This window comes from Puma concolor, chromosome A3 (genome assembly GCF_028749965.1).
Source record: "Puma concolor isolate L17-30 chromosome A3, mPumCon1.1.hap2, whole genome shotgun sequence".
In the NCBI taxonomy this organism is placed as follows: Eukaryota; Metazoa; Chordata; class Mammalia; order Carnivora; family Felidae; genus Puma; species Puma concolor.
The window spans coordinates 77,126,624-77,150,417 of record NC_141669.1 but is presented as its reverse complement, the minus strand read 5'-3'; the positions used below and the strand labels follow the sequence as shown (position 1 = coordinate 77,150,417).

The 23,794-nt window shown below is 37.5% G+C and overlaps 1 protein-coding gene across 4 annotated transcripts in view; it reads right to left on the bottom strand.

Annotated features, from left to right (window-relative positions):
- Positions 1-23,794, bottom strand: part of PREPL (prolyl endopeptidase like) — a 60,467-nt gene that overhangs the window by 6,923 nt on the left and 29,750 nt on the right. For all 4 annotated transcript variants that reach the window (XM_025932108.2, XM_086701196.1, XM_086701197.1 and 1 more), the window contains 5 exons: positions 17,003-17,219; positions 16,241-16,426; positions 6,221-6,418; positions 3,960-4,135; positions 723-939 (listed from right to left, as the gene is read on the bottom strand). In XM_025932108.2, coding sequence (XP_025787893.1) covers positions 723-939; positions 3,960-4,135; positions 6,221-6,418; positions 16,241-16,426; positions 17,003-17,219 — 994 coding nt within the window. The remainder of the gene's footprint in view (positions 1-722; positions 940-3,959; positions 4,136-6,220; positions 6,419-16,240; positions 16,427-17,002; positions 17,220-23,794) is intronic.

Here is a 23,794-nt window from a genome sequence, read left to right as displayed (position 1 = left end):
CGACTGCTTACGTTATTGGTAAAGTTTCTGCTCAACAGGAGGCTATTTGCAGTTAAGTTTTTGGGGAGTCCAAAGTTTATCATGGGTTTCTGACTGCACGGGGATGGGGATGGGTCTGTGCCCCTGGCCCCCATGTTGTTCAAAGGTCAACTGTAGAGACTTTTAAGAATAAAGCAAGATATTTCAATCAAAGTACAGAAAAACTACCCCTTAAAGACCTTTAAGAATGGAGTATCTAAAAAACAGAGAGCCCCTACATCCAGGACTAAAAGGTTGATGGGCAGCACAGGCAACGGATTTCATGAATTCCAGAGTCACAGTGTGCTCTGCCTGAGTCCCTGGAACTGGTGAGTCATATATCCTTTGCCTCTTTTCTACCAACTCTACATGTTCTTAAAAATAAGAAATGGTCAATGAGGATAGCCATTAATATTCTTCAGTGGAAATTCTCAATGATTAATAAAGAACACTGTCCAGGAAGAAGGGATAAAGGATAAGCAGTTAGATTAAGTTTAGAAGTTCTCCCAGAGCTACAATTCTGTGTTTAAAATTTTAAGGTTTTGTTATACTCCCTATGCTAGTAAATATGTTAGCAACTTCTTTAAAAATATTTGGGAGAGAGAGAGAGAAATGTGAAAAGATATAACAAATATTTTTTATAGAGCATCCTAGGGCTTTCCCACTTTCCCACTTTGTAAATAGAAGAGACAAAGTATACTCACCTCCAAAGTCACAGCTCTTAGGAGCTCTGGATTAGAATTACACAATGCTCCCACAAGCACCCCTCCAGCACTGAAAGCAGTCAAGGCTGTTAGACTTGGCTGAGAAAAGCCTTGGCCATGAAGCGTCTTAATGCAAGCCTCTAAGTCAGCAAGGCCATTGAGTTTTTTAGTTAGACGGCCATCAGCGTGCCACTGGAGGCCTAACTCACCACCACCCCTGAAATTAAAGGGCAAAAAAATTTTTTAGTGGGAAAAAAATATTAATGATATATTTCAGGGTCAGCAAACAATAGCCGGTGGGCAACAACTACCTGGAGGCCTGTTTTTTTTTTTTTAAATGGCGTTAGAGCTAAGAATGGTTTATTTTTAAAGGTTGGGAGAAAAAACAACAACAAAAAACAATGAGGAATATACAACAGAGACCACAGGTGGCCTACAAAGCCTGAAATATTTACTATTCAGTTTTTCAGAGAAAGGGTTTGTCAATCCCTGATAAGAGACAGTCAAAAATGGGTTCAACAAATATGTTTTTATAAAAAAATAAGAGTCATTTGTCATTTTCTCTTTTCCACTCATTCACTCATTTATTCATTCAAAGTAAGCTCTATGCCCAACATGAGGCTTAAACTCATGACCCAAGGATCAATAAACTCAGCATGCTCTAAGCCAGTCAGGTCTCCCTCAACAAATATGTTTTGAGTTGCTGCTTCTGCTTCTCAGGTACTGTGTTAAATGCTGGCCTTAAAAATATAAAAAAGCAAAAGGTCCTCAGATGACTGTACACCCAGAGCTGAGAATCATTTGGTTAAATGATACAAGATTACAAATAAACTTTCTCAAAAAAATTGTTTTTAACGTTTACTTATTTTTGAGAGACAGAGCACAAGTGGGGGAGGGGCGGAGAGGGAGACACAGAATCTGAAGCAGGCTCCAGGCTCTGAGCACAGAGCCCAACACGGGGCTCGAAGCCCACAAACCATGAAATCATGACCTGACCCAAAGTCAGACACTTAACTGACTGAACCACCCAGGCGCCCCACAAATAAACTTTCTTAAAAAAAAAAAAATCTACACACACACACACGCAAAAATCTCCTGCCTGAAGATCATAATTTTGGGGGGAAAGAAAACAGCTGCCAAGCATGTGGTTGCTGCTTTCACACAAGTGTACTGCAGGTTATCACAGAAACAGTAGAAAGAACATCCACTTATTAGGTTAGGGGTATATACTTCTTAAAACAAATGCTTAAGAAGGAGAGGATACCTAATCCGAGTCTTGGAGGAAGAATATGAGAATATGAAAATATGAGATGCACAAAGAAAGGGAAAACATCAAGACACAGCATGTGCAAATGCAGAGAGGAGAAAGTATCATCTGAAAGGATGTAACAGGGCTGGAGTGCAGGGTTTGTCTGGGCAGTAATGAAAGATCTCACTACAGAGATAAGCCAGATCATTAGGATGTTAAATACTATAAGTAAGGAATTTGGATTTTATTTTGGAGATAGGGAGATGGAGTAGGATTTTAAGCAGAAACATAAAATACTACTTGTGTCTTGAAAACAGCTAAAAAAAATGAAGTCAGAGTACACAGACTGGTACATGAATTCTAAAAATCTGGTGCAACCACAAAGGAATCAATCAACAAAACTAAAAGGCAACTGATGGAATGGGATACTTGCAAATGACATATCGGATAAAGGGCTAGTATCCAAAACCTATGAAGAACTCACAAAACTCCACACCTGAAAAGCAAATAAGCCAGTGAAGAAATGGGCAGAAGACATGAATAGATACTTTTCTAAAGAAAACATCCAGATGGCCAACAGGCACATGAAAACATGCTCAACGTCATTCCTCATCAGGGAAATACAAATCAAAACCACACTGAGATACCACCTCACGCCAGTCAGAGTGGCTAAAATGAACAAATCAGGAGACTATAGACGCTGGCGAGGATGTGGAGAAACGGGAACCCTCTTGCACTGTTGGTGGGAATGCAAACTGGTGCAGCCACTCTGGAAAGCAGTGTGGAGGTTCCTCAGAAAATTAAAAATAGACCTACCCTATGACCCAGCAATAGCACTGCTAGGAATTTACCCAAGGGATACAGGAGTACTGATGCAAAGGGGCACTTGTACCCCAATGTTTATAGCAGCACTCTCAACAATAGCCAAATTATGGAAAAAGCCTAAATGTCCATCAACTGATGAATGGATAAAGAAATCGTGGTTTATATACACAATGGAGTACTACAGGGCAATGAGAAAGAACGAAATATGGCCATTTGTTGCAACATGGATGGAACTGGAGAGTATTATGCTAAGTGAAAAAAAAAGTCAGGCAGAGAAAGACAGATATCATATGTTTTCACTGATATGTGGATCCTGAGAAACTTAACATAAGACCATGGGGGAGAGGAAGGGGGGGAAAAGTTACAGAGAGGGAGGGAGGCAAACCATAAGAGACTCTTGGATATTGAGAACAAAGTGAGGGTTGATGGGGGGTGGGGGAGAGGGGAAAGGGGTGACGGGCATTGAGGAGGGCACCTTTTGGGATGAGCACTGGGTAAACCAATTTGATAATAAATTATATATAAAAAAAAAAGGAAAAGAAAGAATAGCTCATTCATAGACTTAATTTCAAAATGTGTTAAATTCTTGCTATTCTAAAGTGATCATCGGGGCGCCTGGGTGGCGCAGTTGGTTAAGCGTCCGACTTCAGCCAGGTCACAATCTCGCGCTCCGTGAGTTCGAGCCCCGCGTCGGGCTCTGGGCTGATGGCTCGGAGCCTGGAGCCTGTTTCCGATTCTGTGTCTCCCTCTCTCTCTGCCCCTCCCCCATTCATGCTCTGTCTCTCTCTGTCCCAAAAATAAACGTTGAAAAAAAAAAAAAAATAAAAAAAAAAAAAAATAAAGTGATCATCAAAACTGTCGCTTGTTTTACTGTTATTTACCATATACCTACTGCTTTGCTTTCAGGTCTCATTTTTGCCCCAAGTAAAGAGGTCTCAATAGAATTAAAAAAAAAAAAAAAAAAAAATCTGGTGCAAGATCCTAAAAATCTACCCTTTTGCTTTCTGGATCAACTAGTCTGTTAAATCACCTTCTATCAGCACATGTTTAGGAATACATAAATTCAATAACACAAATGAGAAAATAAACTTTCCTCCCTGATACAGCATTGTTCTGGACATCTGTCACAACACTCATGTGCCAGGTAAAATGTGTTGACTCACCGAACGTGGCAATATGCTAATATCCATCCATCATCCACCAACACCCGTCTTTCAGGTCTGAAATTCATTTTTAAGTCCATTCCATAAGCTCCATATACATGTACCAGGAGAGGTTTCTTCTGCAAGTCCTCAGAATCCGTTTTGTGGAAAATAGTCATTGGCACTGATTTTCCATCCTGGAAATGAAGAGTTACTACGCAATGTAAATAAAAGTTTTTTAAAACAGTTTATCCCTAATTTTATGCATTGCTTACTGATGTTGAATACAAACTTCATTTAATTGAGACAACGGAGGGGCTCCTGGCTGGCTCACTCGGTGGAGCATGTGACTCTTAAGAGTTGTGAGTTCAAGCTTCACATTGGGTATAGAAATTACTTAAAAAAAAAAAAAAAAGGACAACAGAGTTATGGTTAAGGTCTTTAAAAATACATCATGGTTCATCCCCATTTTTAGCTATTCTGCTGACCCATAATGCTAACTAGAAAAGAGCAGCAAAACTCAGGCTTGAAAACATTTTATGAAATGCAGCTTTCCAAGACAGTGAAGTGATTTTAAAGAGTTCTTTACTACCTACTATTACTGTAATTTTTTTCTTTCAAGATTAAGTCAAAATATAGCTACCAAAATTAGACGTACTAGCATAATTTCCCCACACCTATGGCTAGATACTGACATTTCACATCTTTGCGTATTTACAAATAGGTTGACTAAAGAAGTTTTAACTGCTCAATTTTCTGTCCTCTATAGGCAGAATCCTCAACCATTAAGCGCCAGAATTTCACTTAGTTTCACTGTTCTTTCCACTTAGGATATGATAACTACAACATTTTGATGGATTGGTATATGGTATAGTTACACATTTCTAAAGCAAAAGAAAGCCTAAAAATATATATTTTTTTCTTTTCTTTTTGAGTGTAAGAGGGGGAGGGGCAGAGAGAGAGAGACGGGAACAGGATCTGAAGCCAGCTCTGCGCTGGGAGTGGAGGACCTGATATGGGGCTTGAACTAACGAACCGTGAGATCATTACCTAACCTGAATTCGGATGCTCAGCTGACTGAGCTCAACCGACTGCGCCCCTGTAAACATATTCTGTTGACAAAGAACCAAACACAAAAATCTGGAAAGTGATACAATAAATGGTAAACAATAATTATATCTAAGAGGTACAGCAAATGGGACTGAAAAGTAGTCATCTAAACTTTGTACATTCTGCATTTTTGTATTTATTCTAAGAAATGTGTATTGCTCTTGTATTATTTAAAAAATACACTTAAATAAAGATTTAAAAGAAAATCAACGAAGAAAAAAATTCATAAAGACAAAAAGGCTGTGTCATAATTCATTGCCAACACATATGAAGTTATCTGATGTTTGATAGGTCAAGGTCTGAAAATTCCTTAAATCCAAAGGCCACAGTTTATTAATTTGTTCCCCACTTGCACAAATTTTCTTTTATACTTTTTACTCTGCCCTCAGTCTTACCTCTTTTACTCTACACTTTGGCCATATTGTCCTCCTTTACTTAAAAAAAAATTTATTTAAGTAATCTCTACACCCAACATGTGGCTTGAGCTCACAACCCTGAGATCAAAAGTTGCATCCTCTTGCAACTGAGTCAACCAGGCACCCCTTCCTTTCTACTTCTTGAAAGCACCATTTCTCCCTCAATTCAGGCCTCTACACAAATGTATTCCTCCTGCCCCTTTTCTAGTTAGATTCTTAATCATCCTTGAGGTTTTACCTGAGACATCACTTTCTCAGAAGCCTTCAGTGATCCCTCCAGCCTAGGTAAGGTCCCTGTGCCATGTTTCCACTGTACTCAACACGGCGTCCTTTGCAGCAGTCAGTACATTAGCACTTACTCCTTCAACATCAATCATCTTCCCTACTAGATTCAAGCACTCTAGTCAACTGCTTACCACCTTCACAATTTTTTGCCATTACCTAGAAACCAACTTTGACAATTTCTTGAAGTCAACTTTCAAAATTCAAATTCAAAATTCAAATATTAACAAGCCTTGATGAAATCAATGACTTGACATGCTAGCTATAAATTTTCTAAGCCATGTTAAAATAAATACGGGAGTATTTAAAAAAAAAAATCCATGGATCCCTTAAGATCATTTGGGTCTTACTGTGGTATGTGAGATCCACTTCAGAAACCCATGCTAATGTAACACCAGCAGCAACTGCACAATGCTTGACAAGTAGTATGAATGCAGTAGATGGGGGCTCACAGTTGGGATTACAAAGACTTACCTTGCTTTTGGCTTCTAGACGTAAAACACGACTAGTCTTTGTGATTGGGTCTTCGTGCCCAGTTTCCTCAAATAGTTTGCCTTCTGCAAATTTGTATGTGTAGTATTTTGGGGGACGTATTGGAGAGCAAAGCTGGAAGGGGCAGTTCTTTGGGTCTGAATTGGTATCCATTATGAATCCACAGGCCCAAGGAGGAAGCTAAAGAAATAAAAGTTATTTTTACTCTTTACACACTAAGTATCATTAATTAAATTTGAGTCAGCTACAAACAAGATGATGTGGACATCAAGTTTACTTTTATCCATTATAAGTAATTCCTCATTTAACTATTATTTCAGCACAACAGAATATATTTCAAGTAACAAATGAACAGGACTCCACATTAATGACCAATAAAATAAGGAAAAATTATAGGAAAATGGTTTATCATGACTCTGGATTTATACAGGATCTCCTTTAATAAAGCCATTTATTTTGGGTATAAACTTGGGAAGTGAATAGTAAAATGGTTACGAATAAGAGCAAATCAAATAATAATTCCAGAACCCGGCAACATCTCCAGATCTCCGTTCTCAGAGAACATGAAATCTCGCTCAGGTGTTTTTTTAATGATTTACCCACCAGCACTTCCCCTGTGGCCTAGACAGCCACAGTGGTGACAGCTATCATGCCAGGGCTACAAACTCACTCAGCAGCACTAAAGCATTTACAATTTGTTTCTAACTTCAGCCCCCAGGCTAACTGTTGTGCAGAACAAAACCTTTCCTGGCACATACACTCTGAGAAACTCACAGCTATTATGATTAGGATTCTTCACTTTAAGAAAAAAGGAAAGGAATCAAAATTTATTCTCTCAGAGCAGCAGGGTCCAGTTTCAAGCCTGCCACTAACATCCCTCTTACACCTTTCAAAGAATTGTGGTAAGCAGGCTGGCAGAATATAAGAAATGGTACCGAGAGTCAGAACATTAAAAGAAAATTGCCTTTCCTTTCCCGAGTAATTGTAGAAAGAAAATCAGAGGTCTTGGCACAGCAATGTCACGGGTTGGCATTATTCAAAAAGGGTAGGTGGGGCTGTGTGCATAAAGAGTGCATCATCTGACCTGTAGAAACTACAGCCAGAGTTTATGTTCACAGAGCACATGTCTTACTATTAGTCCAAAGAATCTATCTTCCTGAACACTCCAAGGATATATATTCAAAATATCTCTCAAAGAGAGTTCCTAATTTACTGTCCTCAGACTGAGAATTATGTTCAAGGATAATCTGTCTACTTAAGTGAAAGCCATAAAACGGAAAGAAGCATGTGGCACATCAAAGTTGTGAAGTCTGGAAGCATAAATGGGAGTGAGTAAATGGAGACCTTGCTGGGAAAAACCACCATCGCTTCTCACTACTCATGTTGTAACCAGGTCTCAGAAAGAGGGTACATGATGCCTAAGTCCACAGAGGCACAAATTTTTCTGTCCTTTGGTGAAACTTTAAAAGAGTTTCCATGTGCCCCATGTGGTAAGTGGTCATAGTTTCAAACCAAGTAGTTCCAATAAATAACTCTTTTGGGTGTATTTCTTAAAGTACTGGGACCAAGGATAAAGTTTTACCATAACAAAAACTGTTCTAGTTTGTCTAGTTCTAGTTGTCCAGAAATAAATGTTAACCATCTCAAGGATATCTTAAACCGCATTTCCTATTGAGAAACCTGCAGTACTATCTGGGTATGTTAATGGACAGCACCCAAGAATAATGATAAATTGGCTAGGTGATCTGCAGATATTTCTTTGATACACGAAAGAAACAGGTTCAGCGCTAGCATCCTACCAGCAATCGTAGTCATCTATCTCACTGAAAGAAAACTGGCCCAAGTGTGCAAATGCCTCCATGTGAACTGATATTAGTACAAAGCAAAAAATCTCCCCAAGATTTGCTTAAATTAAGTATCATAACCAATTAAATTATCATAGCTTCTTTTTGTGAAAAAAAAAATTACCAGGAAAAACTGGTAATATGATGACCAAAGATAGGAGACAAATATATTAAGGATTTTACATTTCTGTTGCCCAGATGGAGTTTAAAAAGATCTTTTAGTGAAGTGCCTACTAGGCGGAGATGTTACATACAGAAATATTTTATAATATAGTCTGGCTTAAAGATTTTGTCCTTTGTGTATGCCATTGTCCCTGCATATTAATCAGTATTATCCAGTTCATGAAAGGCTCTGATCTATAAAATTTTCTTTAAGTAGAACCTAATATATAATGTAGTATTGATTCTATGTGTTGATGACTCAAAACACTGTAACAAAGCCCAAAAGGGTCAGGGAGTAAAGAGAGGATATAGAATAAATTACAGATATGATGTTCCACTGGAGATATTCCTGGAAGCATCAGGCCCTGGAGAACAGAAGACATTATACTGCAGGACACTACAGGACCTCTTCTTCATAAAGCCATTACCCTCAAGAACAAGAGATGTAGTTGACTTTCCTCACACAGAAATAGGCATAGAAACTTAGACAAAATGAGAAGACACGCTTTGTCTCAAGTGAACAAAAAGCCAGAGATTTAAGTGAAACATAGAAGTAATATGCCTGATGAAGAATTTAAAGCAATGATCGTAAGGATACTCACCAGACTTGAGAAAAGAATGGTGGACATCAGTGAAACTATTAGCACAGATAAGGAATAATATACCAGAGATAAAGGGTTCAATAAACAAAATGAGAAACGTGCTTGATACAATGAATAGCAGGCTGGAAGCAGAGGAACGAATTAATTACCTAGAAGACATGGCACAAAAACAGACACATAGACCAATGGAATAGAATAGAAACCCCAGAACTAGACCCACAAACGTATGGCCAACTCATCTTTGACAAAGCAGGAAAGAACATCCAATGGAAAAAAGACAGTCTCTTTAACAAATGGTGCTGGGAGAACTGGACAGCAACATGCAGAAGGTTGAAACTAGACCACTTTCTCACACCATTCACAAAAATAAACTCAAAATGGATAAAGGACCTGAATGTGAGACAGGAAACCATCAAAACCTTAGAGGAGAAAGCAGGAAAAGACCTCTCTGACCTCAGCCGTAGCAATCTCTTACTCGACACATCCCCAAAGGCAAGGGAATTAAAAGCAAAAGTGAATTACTGGGACCTTATGAAGATAAAAAGCTTCTGCACAGCAAAGGAAACAACCAACAAAACTAAAAGGCAACCAACGGAATGGGAAAAGATATTTGCAAATGACATATCGGACAAAGGGCTAGTATCCAAAATCTATAAAGAGCTCACCAAACTCCACACCCGAAAAGCCAATAACCCAGTGAAGAAATGGGCAGAAAACATGAATAGACACTTCTCTAAAGAAGACATCCGGATGGCCAACAGGCACATGAAAAGATGTTCAGCGTCGCTCCTTATCAGGGAAATACAAATCAAAACCACACTCAGGTATCACCTCACGCCAGTCAGAGTGGCCAAAATGAACAAATCAGGAGACTATAGATGCCGGAGAGGATGTGGAGAAACGGGAACCCTCTTGCACTGTTGGTGGGAATGCAAATTGGTGCAGCCACTCTGGAAAGCAGTGTGGAGGTTCCTCAGAAAATTAAAAATAGACCTACCCTATGACCCAGCAGTAGCACTGCTAGGAATTTACCCAAGGGACACAGGAGTGCTGATGCATAGGGGCACTTGTACCCCAATGTTCATAGCAGCACTCTCAACAATAGCCAAATTATGGAAAGAGCCTAAATGTCCATCAACTGATGAATGGATAAAGAAATTGTGGTTTATATACACTATGGAATACTACGTGGCAATGAGAAAAAATGAAATATGGCCTTTTGTAGCAACGTGGATGGAACTGGAGAGTGTGATGCTAAGTGAAATAAGCCATACAGAGAAAGACAGATACCATATGGTTTCACTCTTATGTGGATCCTGAGAAACTTAAGAGAAACCCATGGGGGAGGGGAACAAAAAAAAAAAAAAAGAGGTTAGAGTGGGAGAGAGCCAAAGCATAAGAGACTGTTGAGAACTGAGAACAAACTAAGGGTTGATGGGGGGTGGGAGGGAGGAGAGGGTGGGTGATGGGTACTGAGGAGGGCACCTTTTGGGATGAGCACTGGGTGTTGTATGGAAACCAATTTGACAATAAATTTCATATATAAATTAAAAAAAAAAATAATTACCTAGAAGACAGAGTAATGGAAAGTAATCAAGGTGAACAAAAGAGAGAAAAAAGAATTATGGAAAATGAGAATGGACTTAGGGAACTCAGTGACTCCATCAAACATAATAACAGTTGTATTCTAGGAGTCCCATAAGAAGATAAAGAAAAGGGGGCAGAGAATTTGAGAAATAATAGATGAAAACTTACCTAATCTGGAGAAGGAAAGAGAGAGAAATCCAGATCCAGGATGCACAGAGAACCACCACCCCCTCCTCGGATAAAAATCAACAAAAGCAGATCCATAGCAAGGCATATTGTAATTAAAATGGCAGAATATAGTGATAAAGAAAAAATATTAAAAGTAGCAAGTCAAGGGGTGCCTGGGTGGTTCAGTCAGTTAAGCGTATGACTTCAGCTCAGGTCATCATCTCATGGTTTGTGGGTTCAAGCTGCACATCAGGCTCTGTGCTGACAGCACAGAGCTTGGAGCCTGCTTTGGATTCTGTATCTCCCTCTCTCTCTCCTCGTTCCCCACTTGCACTCTGTCTCTCTCTCAAAAATAAATAAACACTAAAAATAAATGAATGAATGAATGTAGCAAGACAAAAGAAGACAGTTATATACAGAGGAAACCCCATAAGGCTATCAGTGGTTTTTTCAGCGAAACTTTCCAAGCCAGAAAGGAGTGGCATGATGTATTCAAAATGCTGAATAGGAAAAACTTGTATCCAAGAATACCATATCCAGGAAGGCTATCACTCAGTATAGAAGGAGATACAAAGAGTTTCCCAAATAAAAACTAAAAGAGTTCATGACCATAAAACCAGCCCTGCAAGAAATATTAAAGGGGATTCTGAGTGAAAAGGAAAGACCAAAAAAAAAGATAGTATGAAGCTAAGAAACACAAAACCAGTAAAAATAAATATTTCTGTAAAGAATCAGTCAAGGAACTCACAAAATAAAACAATGTAGAATATGGCACCATATATGTAAAACTTGGGGAGGGGAGGAGTAAAGAACTGGTTCAAACTTAAACGACAATCAAATTAATACAGACTTCTGCTATAAGCAGAAGAGGCTATATAAAAACCTAATGGTAACCACAAATCAAAAACTACTAATAAATATGCAAAGAATAAAGAAGAAAGAAATCCAAATATATCACTAAAGAAAACCAGCAAACCCTGAAAGAAAGAGAAGAAAGGATCAGAGAAAAACTTTGGAAATAACTACAAAACAAGTAAAAATGGCAATAAATACATATCTATCAACAATTACTTTAAAACTAGATGGACTAAATGCTCTAATCAAAAGACACAGGGTGACAGAATGAATAAAACCAGGATCCATCCATATGCTACCTACAGGAAACTCATTTTAGATCTAAAAACACCTGCAGATTGAAAGTGAGGGAATGGAGAAACACTGATCATGCAAATGGATGTCAAAGAAAAGCTGGAGTAGCAATACTGGTATCAGACAAAATAGATTTTAAAACAAAGATTGTAACAAGAGACAAAGAGGGACACCATATAATCATAAAGGGAACAATACGGGAAGATATAATAATTATAAAATGTATGCATCCAACACAGGAGCACCCAAATACATAAAACAGTTAGTAAGAAACATAAAGGAACTAACTGGTAATAATTAACAACAGTAGGGCACTTTCACACCCCACTTACATCAATAGACAGATCAACTAAACAGAAAATCAACAAGGAAACAATGGCTTTGAATGATGCACTGGATTAGATGGATTTAACAGACAGATCTATTCAGAACATTCCATCCTAAAACAGAATACACATTTTTTTCAAGTGCACATGGAACATTCTCCAGAACAGATCACTTATTAGGCTACAAAACAAGCCTCAACAAATTTTAAAAGATCAAAGTCATACCATGCATCTTTTCTGACTGTAACACTATGAAGCTAAAAGAAAAAAATCTGTAAGAAAAAAACATCTGGAAAGACTACAAATACATGGAGGTTAAATAACATACTCCTAAACAATGAATGGGTCAACCAGGAAACAAAAGAAATTAAAAAAGTACATGGCAACAAATGAAAATGAAAACACAATGGTTCAAAACCTTTGGGATGCAGCAAAAGTGGTTCTAAGAGGGAAATTTACAGCAATATAGGCCAACTGTAAGAAGCAAGAAATACCTCAAATAAACAACCTAACCTTACACCTAAAGGAGCTAGAAAAAGAACAAACAAAACCTAATTACCAGCAGAAGGAAGGAAATAATAAAGATTAGAGCAGAAATAAGCGATACAGAAACCAAACAACTACAATAGAACAGATCAATGAAACAAGGAGCTGGTTCTTTGGAAAAAAAAAATCACTAAAGTTGATAAACCTCTAGCCAGACTTCTCAAGAAAAAAAAAGAGAAAGGACCCAACTAAATAAAACTACAAATGAGGAGAAATAACAATAAATACCATAGAAACACAAACAATAATAAAAGAATATTATGAAAAATTATGTCAAAAAACTGGACAACCTAGAAGAAATGGAAAAATTCCTAGAAATATACAACCTACTGAAACTGCAACAGAAAGAAATAAAAAAATTTGAACAGACTGATAACCAGCAATGAAATTGAATCAGGAATTAAAAAAACAAACAAAAGGCCAGGAGCAGATAGCTTCACAGATGAATTCCACCAAACATATGAAGAACAGTTAATGCCTATTCTTAAACTATTTCAAAAAAAAATAGAAAAGAAAACTTCTAAATTCATTCTATGAGGACAGGATTACTCAGATACCAAAACCACACAAAGACACCATAAAAAGAGACCTACAGGCCAAAATCCCTGATGAACACAGATGCAAAAATCCTCAACAAAATACTAGCAAGCCGAATCCAACAATACATTAAAAACATCATTCACCATGACCAAGTGGGACTTATTCCTGGGTTGCAAGAGTGGTTAAATATTCACAAATCAATCAACGTGATATACCACATCAGTAAGAAAAAGGATAAGAACCATATGATCATTTTAGTAGATGCAGAAAAAGCATCTGACAAAGTACAATGTCCATTTATGATTAAAAAAAAAAAACCTCAACAAAGTAGGTTTAGAAGGAACTTAGCTGTACATAATAAAGGCCCTTTATTAAAAACCCACAACTAACATCATCCTAAATGGGGAAAAACTGAGAGCCTTTCCTTAAGATCAGGAACAAGATAAGGATGTTCACTCTGACCACTTTTATTCAACAGAGTTCTAGAAGTCCTAGCCACAACAATCAGGCAACAAAAAGAAATAAAAGGCATCCAAATCAGTAAGGAAAAAGTAAAATTTTCACTATTTGCACATGACATGATACTATAAATATAAAACTTGAAAGACTCCACCAAAAAACTGCTGGAACTAGTAAATGAACTCAGTAAAGTTGCAGGATACAAAATCAATCTACAGAAATCTGTTGCATTTGTATACACCAATAATGAAGCAGCAGAAAGAGAAATTTAGAAAACAATCCCATTTACAATTACACCCAAAATAATGAGATACCTAGGAATAAACCTAACTAAAGAGGTAAAACATCTAGACTCTGAAAACTCTAAATTATAACACTGATGAGAGAAATTAGAGATGACACAAATGGAAAGACATTTCATGCTCATGGATCGGAAAAAAAAAATATTGTTGAAATGTCTATACTACCAAAGCAATCTACACATTTAATGCAATCCCTATCAAAATACTAACAGCACTTTTCACAAAACTAGAACAAAGAATCCTAAAATTTGTATGGAGCCACAAATGACTCCAAATAGCCAAAGCTGGGGCGCCTGGGTGGCGCAGTCGGTTAAGCGTCCGACTTCAGCCAGGTCACGATCTTGCGGTCCGGGAGTTCGAGCCCCGCGTCAGGCTCTGGGCTGATGGCTCAGAGCCTGGAGCCTGTTTCCGATTCTGTGTCTCCCTCTCTCTCTGCCCCTCCTCCGTTCATGCTCTGTTTCTCTCTGTCCCCCAAAAATAAATAAAATAAACGTTGAAAAAAAAATTTTAAAAAAACAAATAGCCAAAGCTATCTTGAAGAAGAAAAGGAAAGCTGGAGGCATCACAGTTCTGGATTTCAAGTTATATCACAAAGCTGTAGTGATCTAAACAGTAGGTACTGGCACAAAAATAGATACACAGATCAACAGATCAGAAAAGAAAAACCAGAAATAAACCAACAACTATATGGTAAATTAATGTTTGACAAAGCAGGAAGTGATATCCAATGGGAAAAAGACAGTCTTTTCAACAAATGGTGCTGGGAAAACATGCAAAAGAATGAAACTGGACCACTTTCTTATACCATATACAAAAACAAATTCAAAATTGATTAAAGACCTAAATGTGAGACGTGAAACCACAGATATTCTGGAAGAGAGCACAGGAGGTAATTTCTCTGACACTGGCCATAGCAACTTTTTTCTAGACAAGGGAAGGGAAAGAAAAAGCAAAAATAAACCAAAGGAAACACAAACTAAAAGGCAACCTACAGAATGGGAGATGATATCTGCAAATGATATATCCGATAAAGGGTTAGTATCTAAAATATATAAAGAAAATGGGGAGCCGGGGTGGTTCAGTCAGTCAAGTGTCTGACTCTTGATTTTGGCTTAGGTAGTGATCTTGCAGTTGTGAGACTGACCCCTATGTTGGGCTCTGCTGAGCAAGGAACCTGGTTGGGATTCTCTCTCTCCCCCTCTCTCTGCCCTTCCCTATGCTCAAACTAAATCTCAAAATAAATAAACTTAAAAAAGAAAAAAGGTAATGATTTCAATTATTTGGGATAAAATTTAACCAAACAAGATGCTCAAATGGCATTTCTCTCTCCATTTTGGCTAGGTCCTCAAACTAGGTATAAGTGGTCAACTGGTTTAACAACTCTTTCCATATCAAGTAAAATGGAGGCCTTTCCCGTTCCCTTCAGCACCTGTTTTCTAACCTACATGTTTAAAAAAATTTTTTTTTTTAATGTTTATTTATCTTTGACAGAGACAGAGTATGAGCGGGGGAGGGGCAGAGAGAGAGGGAGACACGGAATCCGAAGCAGGCTCCAGGCTCTGAGCTGTCAGCACAGAGCCCGATGTGGGCCTCCAACTCACAGACCATGAGATCATGACCTGAGCCGAAGTCGGATGCTCAACTGACTGAGCCACCCAGGCGCCCCTAACCTACATGTCAATGCTGCTTTAAAATGGGGTTGTAAGGCTGGCATTCACCAATTTTAAGAAGTTCACTTGTGGAGGCAGATTATCTTTTCTGGCAGCCACAGGCAATATCAGCAAGTCAGCCTGCCAGGCAGATATGCCACCATTCACAGCTGTGCTGCAGTGGAGACCACTGCCACCCCTTACTGAAAGAGACCAAAGGTTTCTTGGTCCCTTCTGCAACCCCCACAGGTAAGAAAACGAACAAAAAGAAGAGGGTATTTCTGCAAAGGCAGAAATATGGTGGGCATGCCTCCTATCCCCACGGGGGGGGGTGTGGGATGGGAGCAGCAGCAGTGGGTCAGGCTCTAGCCGGCAAGTTGGCCTGAGTGATTAGTATACGTAAAGTTGTAGAGATGGATGATACATAGCGATAGGTGGAAAGAGGAACGTGACACTGAACTCTACTTCTGAAGTTCATATTTTAAGTAAAACTTTACTAAAAGTGAGGTCCTCCAAGTAATTTTAAAATAAACCCCCTAAGATCCAGTATGAAAAGATCCAGTATGCCAAGTTTCATTGAAATTAAATTCCACTCAAGAAACAGTATGTTGCTATCACTCAAAATGTGATGTTCTGTTACACTGAACTGGATGTAGAATTAAACTTACCTTCAGAGACCGAACCGAGTCATCAGCCAGACCAATCACATTAACGTAAAGTAGATTGCTGTGCTTCAGGAATAGAACGCAGTGGTCCTTAAACATGTCCAAGTCTACAACTTTGGTATTTCTCTTCATTGTGAAAAATAAATCCCAATTCATAATGGCAGGGGTATCAGCTGCTGTTCTCATGAGCTGTGTGGAACAAAGTCAGAAGAGATCCAGGTAACAAAATGTGATAACCATGGCATCCAGAAGAGCCAAAGAACACATCAGGGCTGCAGTGTGACCATCACCGTGTGAAGGAGCCTGCTGTGTGGTGAGATAGAATGGCCTACTGCTTAGCTCACAGCAAACCAATGGATGTTCGAGTGAAGGCATTTGCTAGCGAGCTAACTGTGGATGCATTAAGGAGCCTGGCTGGGACCAGCAGAACTGCCTAGCTGAGATCAATACCAAATTGCTAAGTTATAAGGTCATGAATTTATAAAAGTCTATTCTTTTAAATCATTAAGTTTGGCTTTCATAAATGATATAATCAGGATAAAGTAGGTTTCATTTGCTAATCTTTTTAGGCATAATTACAAAGTGTAGAGACATTATATCTAAGGGAAGAGAAACGGAATTGGTTATGCATGGAAAGGTAGCATCAATTTCTACAGTTTACCAAAAGTCTACGAAAACAGTTAACTCTTAATGTAAAGAATGTTGTTGATGGAAGTGTGATACTTTTGAACAGACCACATAGGGACAAGGAGAATCCAGGATTACCTTGAATTCTGTAGGCTCGCCAACATTAGTGAGAATGTATAATTCGTCATCTCTGTGTTCAACGTAGTAAAGGACGCCATGTATTCGCTTCTGGATAAGTACTGGTGGGTCCCAAGGGCTTAGGCCATCTATCAACCACACTTCAGAAGTAGTCTTGTTCATAATGTTTATGGTGAGGAAACGACTGTCTTTTGTAAGATAAAGGAAAACAAAATAGCTGCGTGCACACACACACACACGCACGCAGAAAGAGACCGAGAGAGAGAGAGAGAGAGAGAGAGAGAGAAATCCAGTAAATTTCAGTGGCATGTTACTTTGTTAATGACAGTATTTCACTGCCTGCTATACATATGTTGATTTATAATGCAGACAGAAAATAACTCCTTAGTGAACACTGCTTGTAAAATAAAAAAAATAAAAAAAACTATTATTTTTCTCATTTCCCCCACAGAAGTATTCAAAGGAACTTCTTCTCTAACATTTTATTATGAACATTTTCAAAACTACAGAAGTTGAACATGTCAGGTGAATACCCATACACCCACCACTGAAATTCAATTATTACCAATGATTTGCTTATATTTCCTTTATTACATTATTTGTGCATCCATCAATCCATCTTTTTCTAAATGCATTTTCAGGTACACAAAAGGTATCCTCTCTCACTTAATCACGTTAATAGATTATAGGCTTTTTAGTGGGAAGAGGAAATAAATTTCCTAGAGGAGATATGTAATTGTAGGAAAGAAGAGGGACACAGAATTTACTTTGTTCTTCCTCTGTATGCTCCCCTTCCCCCAGTTTTATAACAAAATAGAAGTAACAGAAACACAAACAGGAAGAAAAATGCTTGCAATCTAAACACATTTTAAAAATTAATGTTAACTGTTTTAATTTTTTCTATTTTTCCTTCTCCTTTATTTGTATTTCATGCATGTGTTTCATTTTTTTAAAGTTTATTTAAATATTTATTTTGTGAGAAAGAGAGAGAGCATGTGCACGACTGGTGGAGGGGCAGAGAGGGGGAGAGACAGAATCCCAAGCAGGCTTCACATGGAGCCCAATGTGGGGCTCGATCTCATGACCGTGAGATCATGACCTGAGCAGAAACCAACAGTCAGATGCTTAACCGACTGAACCACCCAGGCACCTCAATATGTGTTTTTTGTTTGTTTTACTATTTTTTTTAAATGTTTATTTATTTTGAGAGAATGTGCACACCAGTGGAGGAGTGGCAGAGACAAAGAGAAGGGTGAGAATTCTAAGCAGGCTCTGAGCTATCAGTGCAGAGCCTAATAGGGGGCTCAGTCTCACAAACCATGAGACTGAGCTGAAATCAAGAGTTGGATGCTTAATTGACTGAGCCATGCAGACACCCTTGTGTTTCATTTTTAAATTAAAAAACGTCTGACTTTGGCTCAGGTCATAATCTCATGGTTTGTGAGTTTGGGCCCCACATCAGGCTCTCCACTATCTGCAGAGCCCACTTCTGATCCTGCCTCCCTTTCTCCATGCACCTTCCCCGCTCAAGTGTGCGCACATGCTCTCTCAAAAATAAACATTAAAAAAAATTTAAAAAACTTTAAATTACTGAAGTACAGTTGATATATAATGTTATACTAGTTCAGATACACAATATAGTGATCAGAGAACTCTACCCATTACTTAATGTTCATCACAGCAAATGCAGTCATCATCTGTCACCATACAACATTATTACAATATTATTGACTATATTTCCTATGTTGTACTTTTCAGCTCCAGGACTTCTATAAAACACAGATGCAATTTTGGATTCTGCATTTGTGACTTCACATAATATCAGTATTCCCCCCACATTAATTACAATCTTTTATGGTCATTTTAAAAAATGTTTCTTTATTTTGAGAGAGAGTATGTGCACACGAGTAGGGGAGGGGCAGACAGAAGGAGAGAATCCCAGACTCCATGCTGTCAGCACAGAGCCTTTCGTGGAGCTCGATCTCACAAACCATGAAGACTGGAAATCAAGAGTTGAAAAAACCAAAATTAAGAATTGAACACTTAGCTGAATGAACCACCCAGGTGCCCCGTGATCATTATTTTTAATGGCTACCTAATATTCTATTAGGTTGAATTATTATAATTCTTAAAACTTAAGATTTTAATGTTTCATTGTAATAAAGAATATAATAGGGAACGTATTCATGAAGACAGTTCCCCCTTCCTCACCTTTACAATTATTTCCCTATGATAAATACTTACCCATTTCTTAGGAATGGAAATATGAATTTAATGATAAGCAGTATCTTTTTTTAATCTTTTTTTTTTTAATGTTTATTTTTGAGAGGGAGAGACAGAGCACAAGCAGGGGAGGGGCAGAGAGAGAGGGAGACACAGAATTTGAAGCAGGCTCCAGGCTCTGAGATGTCAGCACAAAGCCAGATGTGGGGCTTGAACCCACAACCATGAGATCATGACCTGAACTGAAGTTGGAAGCTTAACCAACTGAGCCACCCAGGTGCCCCTGTTTTGGAAATATTTCAACCAAGTCGAATGAAGTACTTACCACTGGCATCTAGGTTTTCTGGATAGTTTTATTTTTATCAATTGATTCTTTAAATCTTTTAGGAATGTATGCTGATGTATGAAGTGATGAAAATTATTTTTCTACAGTATTAAAAAATTATACCTGTTTTTCATTGGTCTGTGATGCCTTTTCCATAATTTTTTATATATATAAATTTTTGAGTTATCTCTTCTGATCTCTATTATTTGTCTATCGGGTTGTATTAACTATTGTAGCTTAATGTGTTTTAATACATGGTTTTAGGACAAATTCCTTACTCTAGTTTGCTATTTTCAACACTATCTTTGCTATTTTCAGTATTTTACTTTTATCTATTTATTTTTGTTTGATGATGACACAGGTAATCAAAAGATAAATTACTTGGTCAACTACTTGGCAGATATTTGGTTACGGAAAGTCAGAATACAACTGGTTCTACAGAAACAAGTTTCTTAGAAAGAGAAGACAAGTCATGGTAACCACAGAGCAAAAATGTACAACAGATATACAAAAGAAAAGAGAAGGGACTCAAACCAGAACACTATGGAAAATCATAAATTCACAAAGGAAGATAGTGAGAGAGAAAGGAACACGGGAGCCACAAAGTAACCAGAAAACATCAATAAGATGGCATTAATAAGTACTCACCTATGAATAATTACTCTAAATGTAAATGGATTAAACTCTCCAATGAAATGGCACAGAGTGGCTGAATGGATAGAAAGGAAGACCCAACTATATACTGCCTATGAGATTCACTTCAGCTTCAAGGACACATACAGGCTCAAGATGAGGGGATATAAAAAGAAATTTCATGTAAGTGGAAACCAATCGAGCACAGGAGTAGCTATACTAATATCAAAGAAAATACACTTTAACTCAAAAGTTGTAACAGATAAAGGCAGCCATTATATAATGATAAATGGGTCAGTTAATTAAGAAGATATAACAGTTGTAACTATATACAGACATACCTTGGAGATATGGGTAGGTTCCAGAACCACTGATAAAAGTGAGTCAAATGAATTTTTTGGTTTTCCAGTGCAGATAAAAGTTATGTTTACACTATATTGTAAACTGTTAAGTGTGTTACAGCATTATGTCTAAAAACACAATGTATACACCTTAATAAAAAATACTTTATTGCTAAAAAATGCTAACCATTATCTTAACTTTCAGGGAGTTGTAATCACTGATCACAGATCACCATAAACAAATAACAATGAAAAAGTTGGAAATGGTGTGATAATTACCAAAATGTGACAAAGACATGAAGTGAGCAAGTGCTGTTGAAAAATGGTGCCAATAGACCTGCTTCAATATGTTAAAAAAATGCAGTCTGCGAAGTGCAATAAAACAAGGTATGCCTGCATGCACTCAACATCAGAGCACCTAAATATATTAAGCAAATACCAACAGATTCGAAGGGAAAAACAGACAACACCACCACAATAATAGTACGGGATGTTAATACCTCACTTTCAGCAATGGAGAGATTATTCAGGCAGAAAATCAAAAAAAATTGGGTGTGGACTCTATGTATACTTTAGACAAAATGGATGAAACAGACATATGTAGACCATTCCATTCAGCAGCAGCTGAATACATTCTTCTCAAGTGCACAAGGAACATTCTTGTGTAGGTAGATCATAGGTTAAGTCATAAGACAAGTATTAGCAAATTTGAGAAGACTGAAATCATACCAAGTATTTTTTCCAATCAAAATAGTAACTATTAAGAGAAAACTGGAAAATTCACAAATATATGGAAATAAACAATATACCGCTAAATAAGCAATGGGTCAAAAAAATCAAAATCAAAAATATCTTGAAAAAATTAAAGTAGAAATAGAACATACTAAAACTTAAGGGATACATAAAAGTACTTCTACGAGGGAAGTTTATGGGATACGTGTTTACATTAAAAGTATCTCAAATAGGGGTGCCTGGCTGGATTAGTCGGTAGAGCATGCAACTCTTAATCTCAGGGTCATGAATTCAAGCCCCACGATGGGTGCATAGCCTACGTAAAAAAATAAAAAGGGGCTCCTGGGTGGCTCAGTTAAGCATCTGACTCTTGATTTTGGCTCAGGTCATGATCTCAGTTTGAGTTTGAGCCCTGAGTTGGACTCTGTGCTGACAGTGTGTGCTTGGGATTCTTTACCTCCTTTTCTTTCTGCCCTTCTCCCACCAACATGTGCACCCACGCACTCTCTCTCAAATAATAAACTTAAAAAAAGAGGAAAAAAAGAACTATCTCAAATAACGTACATTACACCTTAAAAAATTAGAAAAAGAAAAAATAAGCCTAATGTTAGAAGAAGGAAGGAAATAATAAAGATCAGAGAAAAATAAATTAAGGAGACCAGAAAAACAATAGAAAAGATCAACAAAACTAAGAGCTGCTTTTTGAAAAGATAAAACTGACAAACTTTTAGTGAAATTAAGAAAAAAAAAAGAGGATTCAAAATCGGGAAGGAAAAAGGATGCATTACATCTGATACTGTAGACACACAAAAAAGTATAAAGTTACTATGAAAATTATATGCCAGCAAATTAAATAATCTAGGAGAAATGAGTAAATTCCTAGAAACATACAACCTACCAAGACTGAATCATGAAGAAATAGAATATCTGAACAGACCAATAGAGTAAGGTAGAGTTGATTACCAATCAGTAATCAACAATTTCTCAGCAAAGAAAAAAGCCCAGGACGAGATGGACTCACTGGTAAAATCTACCAAATATTTGAAGAATTTGCACCAATCCTTTCAAATTCTTCCAAAAAAACTGAAGAGAAGGGAGCACTTCTAAACTCATTTTATTAGGCTGGTAGTACCCAATACAAAAGCCAGATAAGGACACTACAAGAAAACTATCCAATATCCACAGTGAATATGATACAAAAATACTCAACAAAATGCTAGCAAACTTAATTCAGCAGGCACATTAAAAAGATTATTCATCATTATCAAGTAGGATTAATCCGAGATATAAAAATGGTTCAACATATGCAAATCAATAAATGTGATACATTAATCGAATGAAAGCTAAAAATCACATGATCATCTTTATAAAAAGCATTTGACAAAGTTCAACATCCATTCATGATACAGACTCTCAACAATTGGATATGAAATGAATGTTACTCAACATTATAAAGGCCATATATGACAAGTCCACAGCTAACATCACATTCAGTGGTGAAAAGCTGGAAGGTTTTCCTCTAAGATCAGTGGATGACCACTCTTACTACTCCTAATCAACATAGTACTGTCAGTCTTGATTTTATATATAGGAAACATTAAATATTCCACCAAAACACTGTTAGAATTAATCAATGAATTCAGTAAAGTTGCAAGATGTAAAATCAAGATATGGAAATCAGTTGTTTTGATATACTAACAATGAAATATCTGAAAAACACACAAAACAATCCCATTTAAAACAGCATCAAAACTAAACACAGTACTTAGGAATATATTTAATCAAGGAGGGAAAGAGATGTGTACATTAAAAACTTAAGACTTTGATGAAAGAAAATAAAGACAACACTATAAATGGAAAGATATGCTATATTCATGATTTGGAGGAATGACTATCATTAAGATGTCCACACTACCCAAAGCCATCTATACAATGAATGCAATCCTTATCAAAATTCTAATGTCATTTTTTAACAGAAAAACAATTCCAAAATTTGTATAGAGCCACAAAATATCTAGAGTAGCCTGAAAAAGAAGAACAAAGCAAAATGCATCACTTTTTGATCTCAAACTGTATTACAAAGCTATAATAATCAGAACAGTATGGTACTGGCATAAAAATAGACATGCATGGGGGCGCCTGGGTGACTTAGTTGGTTAAGCGTCGGACTTCGGCTCAGGTAATGATCTCGAGGTGAGTTCCAGCCCCGCATCAGGCTCTGTGCTGACAGCTCAGAGCCTGAAGCCTGCTTCAGATTCTGTGTCTCCCTGCTTCTCTCTCTGCCCTCCCCTGCTCGCGCTCTGTCTCTCTCTCAAAAATAAACATTAAAAAAAAAAAAACAACCGACATGCAGATCACAGAAACAGAACTGAGAGCACAGAAACAAACCACTGAGTATATGTCCAACTGATATTTGATAAGGGAACCAAGAATACTCAAAAGGGAAAGGAAAATCTCTTCAATAAATTGTGCTGGGAAAATTGGATAATCACATGCTATTGAAATTGCTATGCTAATGAAATTGGACTCCAATATTAC